General features: G+C 33.6%; 1 protein-coding gene across 3 annotated transcripts; it reads right to left on the bottom strand.

Annotated features, from left to right (window-relative positions):
- Positions 1-2,018: 2,018 nt before the first annotated feature.
- On the bottom strand, positions 2,019-16,057 carry LOC137823537 (ultraviolet-B receptor UVR8-like). 3 transcript variants are annotated; one of them, XM_068628727.1, is made up of 12 exons: positions 15,564-15,941; positions 15,273-15,346; positions 15,089-15,173; positions 13,104-13,235; positions 12,775-13,002; positions 12,366-12,599; positions 12,104-12,147; positions 5,821-6,003; positions 2,924-3,014; positions 2,658-2,677; positions 2,501-2,578; positions 2,019-2,413 (listed from the first exon to the last, which is right to left on the bottom strand). In XM_068628727.1, the coding sequence occupies exons 1-12, from the start codon at positions 15,781-15,783 to the stop codon at positions 2,291-2,293; spliced, it is 1,512 nt and encodes a 503-aa protein (XP_068484828.1). In that variant the 5' UTR covers positions 15,784-15,941; the 3' UTR covers positions 2,019-2,290. The 3 variants fall into 3 exon arrangements, with proteins under 3 accessions (XP_068484828.1, XP_068484826.1, XP_068484827.1); XM_068628725.1 differs by lacking the exon at positions 2,658-2,677 and adding an exon at positions 3,769-3,885 and having other exon boundaries at positions 2,501-2,544; XM_068628726.1 differs by lacking the exon at positions 2,658-2,677 and having other exon boundaries at positions 2,501-2,544; positions 15,564-16,057.
- Between the last annotated feature and the right edge of the window lie 1,869 nt (positions 16,058-17,926).

The following is a 17,926-nucleotide window of genomic DNA, read 5'->3' on the forward strand; positions in this document are numbered from 1 at the left end:
TCCAACATGGGAGGAAACCTACATTGCATTTCAGTTAGCCCGTGGAGTGACAAATGAGGGAGTCATTTATATTAAACTTCCATATGTTGTACGTGGAAGGCAAAATTGGAATAGTAGTTAAGTTATTGTGTTATGTATTTAGATTTTCTATTTTATACTTTAAAGATATATTGTACATAAAGTTGGAAACATTTTAATGAGATATTTTCATTTATGCAACTTGTTATTATTAGTGAACATTGTTCATGACTCTGTATAAATCAACCGTATAACATTACAAAAAATATATTACAACAAAAACATATTTTATGTGTCACAATTTTTATCCAAATGCATGAAATTATACTTGCCCCGTAAAAAAAGCTATCACAATCTCCTCCAACCAATTCATCTTGCCACAAACTTCATTACATCCATTTGATTCATATCAAACAATTTATCTACTTCATCGACTATTTTGATCCAATATTGAGATTTCATCTCTATATTAAACAATAATTGTTAAAGTTGTCTATATAATAAGAACAAAGCAATATAATATCTAAGACCCTACTACAATTACATGACTTAAAAATAAAATAACAAAAAAATGTTCAAAAAATCACAAATTTTGTATTCCAAAACATACAATTCATAATAGATATTTTGTATTTTAATTTTGAAATACAAATTTCTACATTCCAAAATATAACAAATTTATTTCATATCATACATTTTGGAATTCAATCCAAAATTCCAAAACATATAATCTAAAATAAAAAAATTTATTTTAGACTATAAATATCAAAATACAAATGTGCATTTTAGATTATATATTTTGAAAAAAAAATTATTTAAAATTTTTATGTATAATTTGAAAGGTCTTCTAATTGCACAAATTAAAACAGAAACTGAAAATGTAAAAGTAGAGATTTATCGAATGCACCAACAACGACCGATCACCACCACCAACCATTAAGCCCCACCACCACCAACCACTACCCAAGCACACCCCAACCTTCACAAGTGCATATAAACATTTCAACACCACCAAAATGTCCACCATACACCATAATGTATTTATTTTCATATGGGTAAATTTAGAATATAAAAAGGAAGAAAAGGCCTAAATTGAATCTTCTCGCTATGACACATACACTTGAAAAATAGTCAATATCTCTTTTATAGCTTGTTGGCTTTTGCTTCCTGCACCCAATAAATTTAAACGTACACCCTATCATTAATGTGAAATATAAAAAATTTCCTCTTTAGTTTTTAAACAGGGACGAGGATGCAAGTGAGAATGTATTCCAAGTTTGATATTATGAAATAAAATTCTCATCTTTAGTTTTTAAATAGGGATGAAGATGTAAATCGGAATCTGTTCCGAATTTGATATTATGGAATAAAATTCTGAATTCGCAGAACACCTTCCAAAACAATTTTCCAAATTAGCCTTTTTACAGTAAGTTTCTAGATCTTTTTTTTTTCAGAATATATTCTTTGTATTCCATATTTACCTATAAAATGAGATTTTAATTTTTTTAATTCTGTTAAAAAAATTATTTCTGGAATGCAAAACAACCTATTTCAAATTTAATTTTCTAGAACGTACTATAACACGCAGAGACAATCCTGAAATTTTAAAAATATGGACGCAGTAAGCATAAACAGAAAAGTTGGATATAAGCCTCGCTTATATATAACCAAACTTAACCGAGCTTACTATTTCTCATCTCCCTCCTACTGTTTATTGGGATAATCTTAGTACACTAAAAGCAATTAATAAATAACAATTTTAACTTTTATTCCCTTTAAGTAAAAATTAACCTAATATTTTAATTACACCTATAACCTTATTAGTCATACTTTAAATTATACCTATAACCTTATTATTATTAAATATTAATGTATATTATTAAAATTTTAATTTAAATATCACATAATTAAAATTTTATGCACTTTAAGTACAAAGAACCTATAAGTTAATATTTTAATCATTAAACAAGAGTTGAAGTAAAAAAGTATTAACATGAGAATTGCTGAAGAATTCCACCATTAAACAATATATACACAAACAAAATATTAAACGGATACAACATAATAATCTACTTCGAACCAACTTAAAAAAAATATTGCTGAAACGAGTACACCAATGTAGCATTAAGGATCCACCACTATAAAGTTTTAGATTCACACTCCTAGGGGGGAATGAAGAGAAGAAGGTTGAAGATAACAACCCAACTGGCTTGGAGTGGTCAGTAACCTATCAAAACTGTACGACCACCATGTTGCTAATGGACAAATGAAGTTAGTCGGTTTTATCGACCAGCAGCAGTGTATGCCACCAACCACAGGCAACATTTCTTGGCCTGCAACCAGCGATAGAAACTTGACCAGGAATGTTTCTGTCAGCAGAATCTCCCAAACCAAGCTGTCCAAGTAGGTAAGAATCAGAAATCAATACAAGCACCAATATTACCACTTTATATTTAAGAGTTATCTAAGATATTGGGAATACCTGACCATATTTGTTCCACCCCCAAGTGAATAGGTGACCATCAGCTTCAATATGATAAACAGGAAACAAGAGTATGTATGAAACATGACATTAGTTAATCAGTGACGAGAAAACTTCAATTTTAAAATAATTTACACAGCTATATTTTCTTGTGAATAAATAAAATGATGGTTGTTTCTCTACCAAACTTAAAAAACTTCCAAAATTTCCATGGTGGAGATCTTAAAGAGGAAAATACTAAGCAGCCTCGTCGGAGGATGTGTATGGGCCATCATAGGTGAATTGACCATGATATTAGCATTTGACCATGAAATGATTCTTGACACGATTACTTTTATTTATTTATTTTGTCAATTCTCATATGTGAAAAGTTCCCCAGGATTGGTTCTAACTCCCCAAGGGCATATAGTAATGGTGACATACCTGTCAGCAAAGCACTGTGACGAGCCCCACAAGAAACAATACTAGAATGCCTATTCTCAAAACGGGAAGCATCCAACTGTCTAGGTGAAGTCTAAACAAGGAAAAACAAATAGGCAAGTTAATTTTCAGCTATTATGGAATACTGTTATCTATCATTAACAATCTCAGATTATGAATAAGCAAATATTTGGGTTGCTAACCAAAATATCAGTTAGACTGACACAATATAACTACATATACAGCTATCGACTGCCAGATAGTGGGGATTCATAATATATCATTTTTAATGTTAGAGCTACATCATCTTCATGCAGAAAGGCAAAATAACAGGATATATTTTTTTCCTTATAAAAACATACGAGATGAGAATGTCCCAACCGTCCTTAAGCATGTTGCTAATTTGGAGCCATACCATTCACTTATGTTTCTGCATTTTGTAACCAAATCCCTAAGCCAACTTGCATTAGATCTCCCAATCTGTTTTTTATGTGCCAAACCTAATGAAACTCTCTAGCTTGATTCGTCAGAAAGGTGGAGTTGGTGCATTTGGTACTTCGGGTAGATACATATACACGTTTGAGAGCTTAAGTTGTAACAGGAAGGGTAAACATTGGTGTTTCTGGAGACTCGAATAATTGGAGACTCTTACTAATCTCTTTGTCCATTGTTCCATTACCAAAATAAATTCTAAAGCGTTGACTTGAAATCTTTTAGTCTTGGTGTAGTTATTCTAATAAGTCATAGTGCCCTTGAGTAACATTATATTTTAAGGAAATGGCAAGATGTTAATAATTGAGGATAATTGGAGATTATAGTCTCAATGAAAAGAACATAAATTTAGTGACCTCAGTTGTGATGTTGTCTACAGAAAATGCTGATCCTTGATATTGCTTCCTCATATGGGTCTCCGAAGTCTCTAGCGAACATATTTGTTTATGGTTAAATCTGCAGGGCTCTACACCCTATAAGATAGTTCTCTAGAGTTAGCAGTGACATTTTCTTAAATTATATAGGGAAATAATTTCAAGCTTGCTGACTATTTGGTCCCAAAATATATTATATGCAAGTATGATGACTGAATCACAACTTCTGCTGTCAATTTGAAATTATTTTATTTCACATTAGTAAATTAACAGATGAACTAATCTTCCATTCATCAGATGCATGCCATGAGCAGCAGTTCTCCACATTACGTACTGGACCAGTTACGAGTTTGGTATTGCAGCTATTATTATTCAAAACTATCGTCTGCATTGTGTCATATTCTGTATATTTTGCGAATACTTGTATGGATGCATCAGATATTTATTATATTTGACATCCGTGTCATAACTTGGTATCCTAAATCATTATGAGACAAATTTTAAAATGAAGCAATTATGCTGTCAAGAAAAATAGCTTTGATGATTACATTATTTATGTAATTTGTAATCCAAGGGAATTAAGTAATGATGGTTTTGAAATTTTAAGACAATAACAATAACCAATCCTTTTTTGCACTAGGTGGAATAGGCTACAAGGATCACCATAATGTGGAACTAGGAATCATGTTTATTGACAATCTCCCGCTATCATCAAATCATAATAAGGTTACCCTCCATCTGACCTACTCCCCTTGTACCTCCTATATGTCTACTTCAACATGCTCAGACTACATAATCTGAGATTCTGTCATTCTTCTTGCAATTGCTGTTCCAAATTTGTTTTCGTATCGCAATTCATTCCTATTCTAATGTTATTTCTTCTACCAATATGTCCACAAATCCAACGCAACATTATCAACTCTATCATATTGAGTTTATTATCTTAATAGCATTTTACCATCTGAGAAGTTCAATATAATATTGCAGCCATCATAATAGTGCTGTAAAGCTTTAACTTTAAGCTGAAGCTGATTTTTATATTCAGCTTACAAGTTCTTGATCAGAAGAGCACACCATCAACAATCAGTAAAGAGATATATTGATACTGTTTGTGGTTGATTAGGAAATAAAATGGCCCATGTAGACATAGCAGATTTAGTTAAGGTATTGGTTGATAAAAGTCGTTAGTTAGTCTTTATGTGGCTAAAGGATGAGTAATCAATCTCCAGCCATTAGCTTGTTCAAGAGAAAAGGCCCCCAGCTTAAGATAGCAGGTGACTGGACCTTTAAAGGGTAGGGGGTAGCCCCTAAAGATTAGATGAGGGTGGAATGTGACTTGTTTGTCACCCCAACTTCTATGTAGTTCAATTCAATTAGGTATAACTTGCAGACTATTTTACATATAACGAGCTTCTTGAAATCTTTATAAATGGTGTTGGAAAAGGAAGTACTTTGACAAATTAATTCCGTTTATGAAACTTATTCTTTAGTTATTATGTTGATAGTATTTTCAAAGTTATAGGATTCATGTTAAAATATATATTTTTATCAGACTTGCAGGTTTCAATTTGGGTTTGTTGGACTTGCTATCCCAACATATATTTTGGTAGCTTCCAACTTGTCTTATGATGGTTAATGTTAAGGATTGGCCTATTATGCCTATGTTAAGGATTTTGAAAGAAAAATTGTTTGCACCTACATGTACAAAACAAGTATTTAAGTATTATGAAAATTTATACTTCGGAAACCTTCTTGTGTATAAATGAAAGGCTTCCCAGGTTGAATAGGATTTGGTATTTAGTCTGTGCACTAGTCAAGTACCTTTAGTTAACAGCGTAATCTACAAAGCAATGCAATTTTAAAATAATGACATCAAGCCCAGCTATCTTTAGTTACTAATATCAGTTTCTCTATATAATCGTAAGTTAATGTTAACATGGGTCCTATCTAACACAACTTTATCAAAAAGTACTTCTGTTTGCTCAATAGTATTCTAATGGAGACAAAGTGATCTCAGAATTAAGGAAAACATACCTCAGGCTGGTCACTACCAGTACCCAACTGTCCAAACTGATTCCCACCAAATGCATAAATTTGACCATTTACAGTAACACACAATGTATGCCAAAGCCCAGCAGCAATTTTTTCGACTCTGGTTCCCAAAAAAGAAGGAACTTGAGTTGGTCTCAGCTGATCAGCATTATTCCCTTGTCCACACTAGAAGAAATTTACATGCAACGAAGTAAAGAAATTTAGGATAACCCCCTTACATGCGTTATAAAAATAATCAAAAATTAATAAAAAAAAATCAAATAGGCAACTTAATGCTTTACAAGAGTACAAAAAAAATTAATATTAGTTCCTCCCCCTGGCTATTTTTTATTGACTGGAAGCATGGTTATCAAACCCACAAGTAAACTAACAGCAAAGTTGTTGTACAAGTCTCTAAGTTTGCTCACTGTTCACGAGTTGACTCATCCCTAAACTCGTTTTTCAATAGACTTAGACTGGACTCATCTAAACTTGGTTCACTAGCGGTAGACTGGCGAGTTCCAAATCAAGTCACCAAGTCCGTGGTTGGGTAGAGAAGCAGAGAAGCGACAAGAAATGCTGTTGTTCACGTTTTAAGAACCCATATTGTCCTCCAAATAGAAGATCTCCAACAAAAGTACCTCCATTTTGTGTTTCGGCTCCGGCCAACACCAATCTGCTTGGCATCGCTTTAGTCATTCTGCTTCTTGGAAGCAGATTGTGTCTTCTCTCTGTTTTTTACTGTTGTCACATTTTCTTTGCACAACACTGCTTCCATCACATTTCTGATCGTTGGCACACTTCGTCTTCCCTCAATCCTCTCATTGCATCACGTTTGTGAACTTGTGCCACCCACCCCATCATTTTGTTGTTTTTTTTCCTATTATAATTTTTTAAGATTTTTTTTCTGATTTTAATTTTCTCGTCTCTTTTTATAATTTCCTATTTCTATATTTTTTTCTGATCCCAATGTAAATGTAGCTTCTTAGACCAGAAATAGGACAGATATTGGAAGGAAACAAGGAGTAGATATTTTGTGCAATGGAAAAAAAGTTAAATGTAATTATTGCTCAAAGACATTCAACGAAGGAATTTCTAGGTTCAAGCATTGTTTGAACTATACATGATTCTGAACCTTGTGCTTTAGTTCCATAAAAAGTTAAAGTTGCAATGATGAAATTTGTGGAGACATTAAGGAAGCATCAATGAAGAAAAGAACATTGAAGAGTTTGATGATGAGTAGAATACACAGGTGGTATCTACTCAAAGAAGTAGTAGGATGTTCAAAAATAAAGGAAAGGAGAAATTTAGTCATGGTGTTCAACTTGCATTTATTTATGGGTGTGAGGATAATTGAAGCTCATGGAGTGGTAATTCAAGTTTCTCAAATTATATGGTTTTCAATTTTCTTTATTTGGTTTACATAAATTCATATTTACAAAAAAATACACTGTTTCTTTGGTTTATGTCATGTATAAATTGAATCCCAAAAATGAACAAATTAGAAAAATATATTGTTTCCCGTTTTGATGATATTGAGTCTGATGAGGTGAAGGTGATGCTGAAAATGTTCATAGCTTAACCAAGTTCAACTGATCCAACTCTAAATACATTTGATCCTTATACTATAGTTAATATAGTTTTTGATGTGTGATGATGCACACTTATCATTTGAGGAAGAGATTGATGACAATGATGATCTTCGGAGATGATATCATTAGGGGATTGGAGACAAAAACTTGAAGATCGACTTTTAGTTCTTTAATTGTTATAAGAATTTATGTTTTGTGATTATATGAACTCATATTTGGTGTAGTTTGATCTTATATAATAGTCATGTGCGTTAATCTTTGTTATTTTAGAATTATGGAACTATTGTTTAGTATTTTGATTAGTTTTGGTGTTGAAATTCTGAATTAGTATGGTACTATATTTACTTTTTTCATAGTCTACAAGTCTACAAAGCTCTCTCACGAGTCTATGTAGAATCATGAGTCTGATAACCATGGCTAGAAGTAATTTATTACATTCAAAACGGAATTGTGAGGTTATGAGAAGGCACTTCAAAATACAGTGTTGGAGATCCCACATCGACTAGAGATTAAAGCCTTACATTGTATATAAGTGGGTGCAAACCTCCCCCATTGAGCCGGTTTTATGGGGTTGAGTTAGGCTTAAAGTCCACTTCGTAATATGGTATCAGAGCTCCTGATCTAGGAGACTCTGCTTCCGCAATTTTTTTAGCCTTCATTGCTGTAATCATTTTCCTTGGCAGCCTTCATTGCTGCAACTTTCTATTTTCCTTATCCTTTCTCCATTGACCACCACCACCTTGCACCATTGACCGCCGACCACCACCGCCACCGCTGCCGGAAACTGCCACCGGAAAATTTTTCCGGCGGATTTTTTTTGTGTGTGAACAGGATCAAATTTTGTCAATCTGAAAAACTCAGTTGGTTTTGAACTCTCATGGACTCCCTTAGTAAGCCATCTAGCTATTGATCCTTTACTATGAGTGGTAAGAGTTCTAGTTTTTTATCCTTTAATGCTTCTAGTACTAAAAATATTTGGATTATAGACTTTGGTACTACTGATCATATGACACCTCATTCCTCTTCTTTTTCATCCTACACTACTTTATCCGGTAAGCCATATATTACTGTTGCTAATGGTTCCACTACCCCCATTAATGGTCGTGGTAACATTCACCTTCAACCTTCATTTCCTTTAAAAAATGACTTTAAAAAATGTGCTTCATGTTCCCAAATTATCCAATAACCTCTTGGCTATTCAAAAGATTACCCAAGATTTAAATTGTGCAGTGATATTTTTCCCTTCCCATTGTGTATGAAGAAAGTAAAAGTGTGCTAGACTACAGGCACACACTTCTAATCTTCAGCAAGGTCATGAATCTTGGTCATCCTCTCAGATATGGCTTCAACACAGACGTCTTGGTCATCCTCCATTTAGTACCCTAAAGTCCTTATTTCCTGTTTTATTTACAAAAGTGTCTGCTGAGTCATTTCATTGTGATGTTTGTCAGTTTGCTAAACACCATCGGACAACTTTTCCTCCCAATGGTAATAAAAGTTCTAAACCTTTTGATCTTATTCATTCAGATGTATGGGGACCTTCACCTATTCCTAATATCTCAGGTGCAAAATGGTTTGTTTCATTTATTGATGATTGTACTCGGGTTACTTGGATATTCCTCATGAAAGATAAGTCTGAAGTTTTTCACTTGTTTGTAAAGTTTTACAGAATGATTCAAACACAATTTGAAAGTCCAATTAAGAGATTGCGTTCTGATAATGGAAGAGAATATGTGAACCAAAACCTTTCCAAGTTCCTTGAGGAAAATGGAGTTGTTCATGAATTAACCTGTGTGGACACTCCTCAACAAAATGGGGTTGCTGAAAGGAAAAATCGTCATCTCCTTGAGGTTACTCGAGCTTTACTTTTCCAAACATCTGTTCCTAGATCTTACTAGGAGGAAGCAGTCCTGACTGCCACTTATTTGATTAATAGATTACCCTCTCGGGTTCTAGAGGGTGTTACTCCTATTCAGGTTATGACCACATTCTATCCTTCTATTCCCATGTTGAATAGTCTTCAGAATCGTGTCTTTGGTTGTCCTGCTTTTGTCCATGTTCATAGTCCTTATCGGGGTAAGTTAGATCCTCGCGCCATCAAATGTGTCTTCATCGGTTATGCCCCCAACAAAAAGGGGTACAAATGTTATCATCCTCAAAGTCGTAAAGTTTATATTTCCAAAGATGTCACCTTCCATGAAACAGAGTCTTTCTTTCCTAGTTCTCAGTTTCAGGGAGAGAGTATTCAAGAAGCTGAGGACCTTGAGTTGCCACCTTTTCCTTTGTTGCAGGATTTCGTTCTTAGGGAGGATGACAAAGACCCTACACCAACATCATTACCAGAGAAGAATAATGAAGACAAATATTTTGGAAAACAATATCAGCGAAGGCAACAAGAACCCGTCCTGGTCGAACAGCAACTTCAATTCAATTGTCTGAACCGGAGGTAAGAACTGATACCAGTGAGACTCTTGAGGACACCTTAAATACTGCTTTTGAACCTAACCTAAATGATTTACCTATTGCCTTGAGAAAAGAAAAAAGATCTTGTGCCAAATATCCTATATCCCAATTTGTGTCTACAGAAAAACTTTCTATGCAGCACCAGAGTTTTCTTTCAGCTATTGATTCTATCAAAATCCCTACATCGGTACAAGAAGCCTTAAAAGATGAGAACTGGATTCGAGCCATGAATGAAGAAATGAGCGCGTTAGAAAGGAATGAGACTTGGGAGATTGTAGAGAGACCTCAACCCTATGAGCCGGTTTTATGGGGTTGAGTTAGGCTTAAAGTCCACTTCGTAATATGGTATCAGAGCCTATCCTAGCAAGTGTTTGTATTGGGCCTATCGTGCCACCCGCTATCGGACCGCTATCGGACCACCCAAAATATATAGTCCCACGCACGAGTTGGCAGTCTCGGCGTGAGGGGGGTGTGTTGGAGATCCCACATCAACTAGAGATTAGAGCCTTACATTGTATATAAGTGGGTGCAAACCTCCCCCATTGAGCCGGTTTTATGGGGTTGAGTTAGGCTTAAAGTTCACTTCGTAATATACAGGCTTTGTCTGTCGCATATTGCGCAGTAGTGTAAAACGGATTGGATGTGATCACACAGACATCAATGCAAAACTACAAACACTTTTCAAAAGAACCTCTCCAACAAAGAAATCACTTTCTAGACATTTTAAAAAAGAATCTCATACACAGTTCCAAACAATCTCTAGAGTATGATAGTATGATACTTTATTTAGTCAAACATACTTGTACCTCATGATCAAAGTTATTTTTTCCGTTTCCTTTTCCTTTTAAAAACTATGTATAAACCTAATGATTCTAACTGTAACTACAAAACTAGATATATCCTCCATGCTAATAATTAGATCACCCTCCAAAATTATGGTTTATCAAAGGAGTTTTTTGTGCTAAACTCAATTTTTTCTATGATATTATCTCTATTTAATCATAACTCTTTCACTGAACAGAGTATTAGTGTACAATACCTTTAATTATTAAAAATTGCACAATTCTCTATCCATATCCATAACAGAACAAAATTTTGTCATTTATTTCTATTCTACTCTCAATTCTCTCATATTTTAGATTTTGTCAAGAGACCTAGTATTGTCATCATATATCCTTTGACCGAAGGAGTAACAGAGTAGTACCTTCCCCTTACAATCAGTTTGTTACACAAATAATAATTTCATCACACGCACACACACATGAACAAGAATAAATAAGCCTTGGATACTTATTCCATTAAATAAGTGGTATAGAATAACTACTGAAATATGATATTTTCTTGACAATTAACATAATATCTATATATACTAAACATTCATACATATGTCATTTTATAGCTGACATTTATTAAGTTACACAAAATAAAGTATATTCAAGAAATATTAATACATTTTATAAACTTATCAACTTAATGAGAACGGTAAATTCAATAATTGAATAAAAAAATTAAATGTCCATAAAAATGCTTTGACGGAGTAAAATTAACAATCTTGGGAGTAAATGAATCTACACACACATGGAAAAAGATTGAATAACTTATAAACCAAACTAATTATAAATTATATTGAGAGAGAAATACGGGGGGAGGGAGGGAGGGAGTAAATAACTTTAAAAGAAAAAAAACTAAACTAATTATTAAGTATTTCTATTATGATCACACTCCAAATTTATAAATATTAAACATTCAATGTATGTAACTTTACAATTGAAATTCATTACTTTTTAAGCAACTTACTTTAAAATGAAGTTCATTCATGAAATATAAAATATAATTTCAATTCTTTCAACCAATTATGCTCTATGTACATCCTCTTGGATCCTTAATCATCCCATATTACAAGTTAAACCTTATCAATCATTCAACAAGCTTATTTCCATCACTCTATGAATTCTTTATTCTCCTGTCCATTGTTCTTTTTTCATCCTATACAATAAAATTTCTTTACTTTACCATTCCTAATTTGCTGGTTCATAACACATTACTTTCAAACAACAACCCAACATTAGCACTCAATATTTGTTGGGTGTCCTAGGGTCTCAGGAATACAGCATATAAAAACGTGAGTGTTTCCAACATTTGCAACCTCAATCTTCAGCAACAAAAATAAAATTCTTTTCATCCAGGCATAGATGAACATGAAAAATAAAATATTCCAATAGTGGACTCACCTGACCATATAGACCCCAGCCGAAAGTAAGAAGGGCCCCAGTATCTACAAAAGAAAGTTTCTAGAAATTGTGACTTCTTCTGAATCACTAACTGAAACATGCATCTCATCCAACACATAGCCCAGTAAATGAATATATACACATTTGGTTACCGATTACAATTATTTAATTGAATTTATCCTTTGCAGTAAAATGCTCTTACAATTTTTTAAACATTCAAAGATTCCTTTGCAAGGCTACACATTCAAAGTGAACTGCTTACTTGTTATCACAACACTATGCCGACCCCCACAAGCAATTTCCGTCACATAGCTTCCAGGAACATTTGACCCTTGAGCTCCAGCACCACTTCCTTGATGAAATGCAGATGATTTATCCTTCCCAGAAACAGACTCGGTACAAGGTATAAGATGAGGGGATGACATCATCTTTACTCGAGAACCCAATCCTAGCTGTCCTTCACCTCCATAGCCCCAACCCCAGACCTGTCCCACATCTGAAAACTTCGGTAAAAATATCATGCATCAGGTGTCTTGCTTTACATCAAAAACCTTCCATATCTTCATACTTCATTGAACCTACAAAACTACATAATGTAACCACCAGAGCCAACTATCCCTAGAATCTGTCATTATAGCACACTATACATACACACACACAAAGTGAATTACCTGACAGTGCTAAGGTATGCCGCCCACCAACTGCTACGGAACTAATTTTCACTTCATTACCAAGGGTCACGAGAGAAGGAGAGATAGTAAAGAATTCATCTCCAGATACTTGACTGTCAGAGTCCTGCCTAGTGAAAGAGATCTTCCTTCGCTTTACAACTTCATCTCCCACTTTCTTGTCATGATGAGAATCTGATCCACTGCTCGTATTTGAGCTTTGAGGGCTTCCTGTTTAATGTCTGAAATTCCATTAGCTCCCTGAAATGAAGTAAAAAAAACTTTCTTCTTGTTAAATTATTTTTGTTGTTTGCAAGACTGATGATTAGCACCTTGCTCGGCTATTGATGAACTTTGTTTCCCAGTGGTATCTTTTTGAAGGCTTCCCATAGTGATGAAATCAGTAATGACTTTCCCAGAAGGCACACATTCTTTCCAGCCCCATGCATACATTTCACCTACGTCTGTACACAAAGCAGTATATTCTTTAGCAAAGCAGTAGTGTTCTAATATTGGCCATGGTTGTGAAGGGTAACCTATGAAGTGACTAGTTGTTCCTTAGCATACTATGATAATCAAGTTAACCATACCAAGTCAATAATCCATTTGAAATTTGTTATTTATCCCTCTAAATCTCATACGATTCCCATTTAGTATCACATTTCTAAAAAGTTGTAATCTACTCCTTGTAGGTTTTCTTCCCTTCCCATATAATCCCTCTATTAGTCTTCCTTTATACAATTTGTAATATTTAGAAAGACCAAAAAACAAGCAAAATATGGCTCAAATAAATTTGTAGTCTATTATTGCATGGTTGACCAAGCATGATCCGTGTTCATTGTTGCCTAAAACACAATAATCACACTTAACAGCTAAGTTAGAGTGGACTATCTTTAATTAAAAATTTGTATGGTCGCACTGTAACACAAAAGCACAAAAGAATCTAATGATGCATTGAAATTTTCAACCATATTCCATGTACACCATTCGAGATACAGCATTCCTTATATGATATACTTTGTTTTCATAACATACATCTGCTTTGCCAATCTCATTTAAATTACAGATCTCATCTAAAGGGAAAAAAATTCTTTTCAGGATTTATGCATATTTTTAATAGGATTGTAGGGTAAGTCAATTAAAGTGATATAGGCCGCAGATTTCTGCTAAAAATACTACTTAGATTTTTTTAAATGTTAAAAAAAGGTTTGCAATGATAATACATTTATAAAATTACTTTTACTAATCAATACTTAATGCAAGTAAAAGCCATATTTATTCTCAGTCACCATTTCTTAACGTTATCCTTGTCTATAAATTTTCTCTCACTATGATCAGTTCAAATAGTTATTAAAAATCCATTAAGATAATTTTAAACTTCAAACATTCACTCACTTTTATTTTATTATATTTTTAAAATCCTCTCTTATCTTCATTTCTCTTGTATCTTGTTATTGTTAATTTTTAAGACACAACGCAATTCCTTTAAAAGTAATGTCAATCAATTGAAGCACTTACACAAGATAGCATTATAAGTTGTAAATAATCAAACTTCAAAGGTTTAATTTAAAATGTAGTTTCTCAGAATATTCAAAAATGAATTTTGAATAAAAAATTACATCAGGTTCAGTACAGAGGCTTCTGGCTACCTAATGTACGGGGCCCCTTAATTATTAGTAATCCATTCTTCACGTATGGAAGTGAATAAGGAGAAACCAGACATTGAAATGAAGGAGTAGTGGCCAAAAAGGTAGAAAAAAAATATTTTCCATTTCTCACGTCCTAGCACTGGAGTTCCAAACAACTCTAACCCGTCATGAAAAAAATACTAGATCACAAAAACTATAAATATTCTATTTTTCAACATTATACAAGTGTATGTCGTCGCTTTTACTATTAATTGAAATTCTACATTTCTGCTTACTTAAGCTCTTGTGAAAATAAAAAACTATATAGTCAATGCGCCAGATGAATAATGTCAATTTCTCTATCCAAAAAATTATCAATTAATCAATACAACACACACAAAGATTTACTGCCGTCAAAAGAGTTGACACATTTTCTTCAGTGCACCCAAATCCAATATTATGCATCAAAATGTGCTTGAGTTTATGGTGCAATCAGCTTAAACAGTCTAACTAAAGATCTTGGTGACTCGATACAGAAATACCGCGGTACAAAAGCTTCTTTCTTTTTCTAATTTATTTATAAAATTTGTAACCAAACCAACCATATTACTATAAGAAATTAAAATCCAGCAAGCACTGAATCATCTCAGAACACAACCACTAAATCAAGATCGGACAAAAAACATCACCAGTGACTGTAGCACAGTGAGCCCAACCAGCAGCAGCCTTCACCACTGGAGCCTCGGTGGGAAGCTGAAAAGGCCCTGGAATCTCCTTCAGAAAGCACATGCATCCAGAACAAGTTGCAAAATCAATTCCAACTACAAATTCACACCAGAACCCAACCCCACATTAGAACACTAATTGCATTACCCCATGCTTCCCAGAAGTCAAGTAGCTCTGGCTTTCATCATCCGAAGAACCCCACGTTATGAGCTTCCCTTTCTCTGCAAATTCACAAATCCGCGAAGAAATTAACGAAATTTCACAACAACGAAAAAACAAAAAACAGTTCTCCAAACTTTAACAGATGATTCGGAACTAAGAAAATAAAACAGTCCGAGGATCTCCTTCTAACGATTTCAGATCTAGAATATCTTCAACGTGGTTTAACATTTCAATATGAACTTAGTCAAAGTAAAGTCAATGGACTGAGTAATCTACCTGATATGGCTATGGCGAATCCGCAACCACCACCGCACACGTCCTTCCACAAATCTCCTGCAAATGCAGGATCGGAGAGAGGAACCGGCACCGGAGACAGTATCGGAGATTTTTCCAGCGAGGCTCCAGGAAGGTATCCCCACATGTACACCATTTTCTCCGCGCACTCTTTCTCCACAACCACCACCGTCGCATCCTCCGCAGCTTCGTTTTCGCTCATGGCTAGGAAACTCCGATCCGGAAACCGACAAGACGAAGCTCCAAAACGCAGAAGAAATCCCCTTGAGCTCTTCTAAATACGAAGAACGAAACGAAACGACAACAACGCTGCGTTTGTTGATGCGAAAACCAGAGGCTGAGAGTAAATAGAAAGGAGTTTAAACTTTGAAGACAGCGTATCAATTACAAGGTAATAGCACGCACCACGTCGGATGATGACGTGGAGATTGGAACACGTGGCCCGATCAGGACCGCACCTGCCGATTGCACAGTCCAAGACCCTGGTATGGTGCGGAAGCTTCTGGAAAACGGAGTGGACCACTACGTCGCTTTCGAGGTGCATGATAGAGTGACGCGTGTCTCATTGTGCATCAGTATTTGTATTTTATAGGAGATCAAGTAATGATAGTTTTTTAAATTATCAGCCTCTAAACATTAATTAATTAATGGAATACAATTAATTGACATTTAGGAATGTTCCAGAAGTTCTTTGAAATTTGGAAAAGAACAAAAGCAGGTAGTAGGTAGGTTGGACCTAATGCACGGACAGGAAACAGCCACGTCTATATTTCATATGCCAAATTTTTTTTATTTTTTCCTAACCCACATTATAAGTTCATGATTGCTTTCTACCCCTCCTATTATTAAAAATTTACAATAAATCCTTACTTTTATACAATTAAAATTTATAGTAAAAATATAATTATATATAATTTAAATTTATTGCCAAATATTAAAAAATTATTTTAAAAAGAAATCTATTAAAATGTGTGTGTTAAGTGACTTTAAAATAACTTTATTTTCTTCAAATATAATTACAGCTACATAATTTTTTCTGGAAATATAATTACAGCTACTTAATATTTTTCTTGAAATATAGTTACAGCTACTTAGTGTTAATAATTTAGGTTTTAAAAAATAAATAATAAAAATAAGGAGTAATTATTTTAAATTATTATTGGAATTAATTAATCCATCCTCAATAAATAAATAATATAAATATTAGTATTTTTTCTATTACATGCTCTTTTATTGATTTAAATTTATTCAAAGTCACAAAAGTATATATGTAATACTTCATATTTAATTCAGAAAAATAAAATGTAAATAATAATTGTCATGCATATTTAGACACATTTATTTGACATTTTTTAATATTAGTGTGATTATGCTTATTTTAGTTAAATTTTGAATAAATGGTTATTTTATTCAAATTTATTTTTTATTGTCTCTTGAGCTTGATTTTTGTTTTTTTTTTTTTAATTTTGAAGGTATTGGACCAAAGTTTGAAGATGGAAAGTTAAGAGTTTGTATGAACATAAAAGTACGAAAATGAAGCTTTTTTTTGTTAGGTTTAAGTTGTATTAAGTTTACATCTCGATTCTAAGCAGAAATAATAATAAGTTTTTAGTGGAAAGTCTTAACTATTATTTTTTTTTCTATGAAAGTCAATTAAGGGGAAAATTCAGTTCTTATAAAAGGCAATTTTGGACATTATTGAAAATCTTACTTTCCCACGTTTCCAAATGACATACGTAGCCTTTCAGGTGTAAATTCTCATTTCATCTCCATACCTTTCTCCTCAGATTCATATTTTTTTCTTTTAAATTCTACAATATCTTTCTCAATATGGTGGGAAAGAGTGATTTTTTTTTTTAAAAAAAATAAGTGATAGGGGTTATTTGTGGTAGATGTGGTGAACGTTGGTGGTTAAGGTAAGTTTTGTGGTATTTTAACTTGTGGTGGTTGTATTTTTGTTTTTTTTTATTTTTTTTAAAGCCACAAAATCCCTAAAAAAACAATGATGTGCAAAAGTGGTGAACAAAACTAAAAAATAAAATATTTTTGTACTGCAAAACGTCATATACAATAAATTTTCTTGTCAACCCTCTCACACACGCTCAAATGATGGAACTGCTCTATCAAATGTACGATTAGAGAAGAATGAAAATCTTACGGTTGAAAGCCGAAATGGGGTATGAGAGTGCGGGGTGCAACTGAAATTATTTTAAAATGTGAGATTAAGCTTCATTTAGGGTTATTTAAAAAGGTTAAAATTAACTTTTCACAATTAATATGGAGGTGCAGGGGAAAAGTATGGAGGTAGAGGGAGAATATTCCCTCTTCGTAGCATTTAGGCTTTA

This window comes from Phaseolus vulgaris, chromosome 8, assembly GCF_000499845.2.
Source record: "Phaseolus vulgaris cultivar G19833 chromosome 8, P. vulgaris v2.0, whole genome shotgun sequence".
Lineage (NCBI taxonomy): Eukaryota > Viridiplantae > Streptophyta > Magnoliopsida > Fabales > Fabaceae > Phaseolus > Phaseolus vulgaris.

Bases quoted from the DNA above. Each gene is read 5' to 3' on its own strand.
- LOC137823537 (XM_068628725.1), bottom strand. From the start codon at position 15,783: ATGAGCGAAAACGAAGCTGCGGAGGATGCGACGGTGGTGGTTGTGGAG. The intron at 15,174-15,272 runs GTAATGCAATTA...TGCTTTCTGAAG, and splicing joins TGACTTCTGGGAAGCATGGG to GAGATTCCAGGGCCTTTTCA. The intron at 13,236-15,088 runs GTGATGTTTTTT...CTTTGTGTACAG, and splicing joins TCACTGTGCTACAGTCACTG to ACGTAGGTGAAATGTATGCA.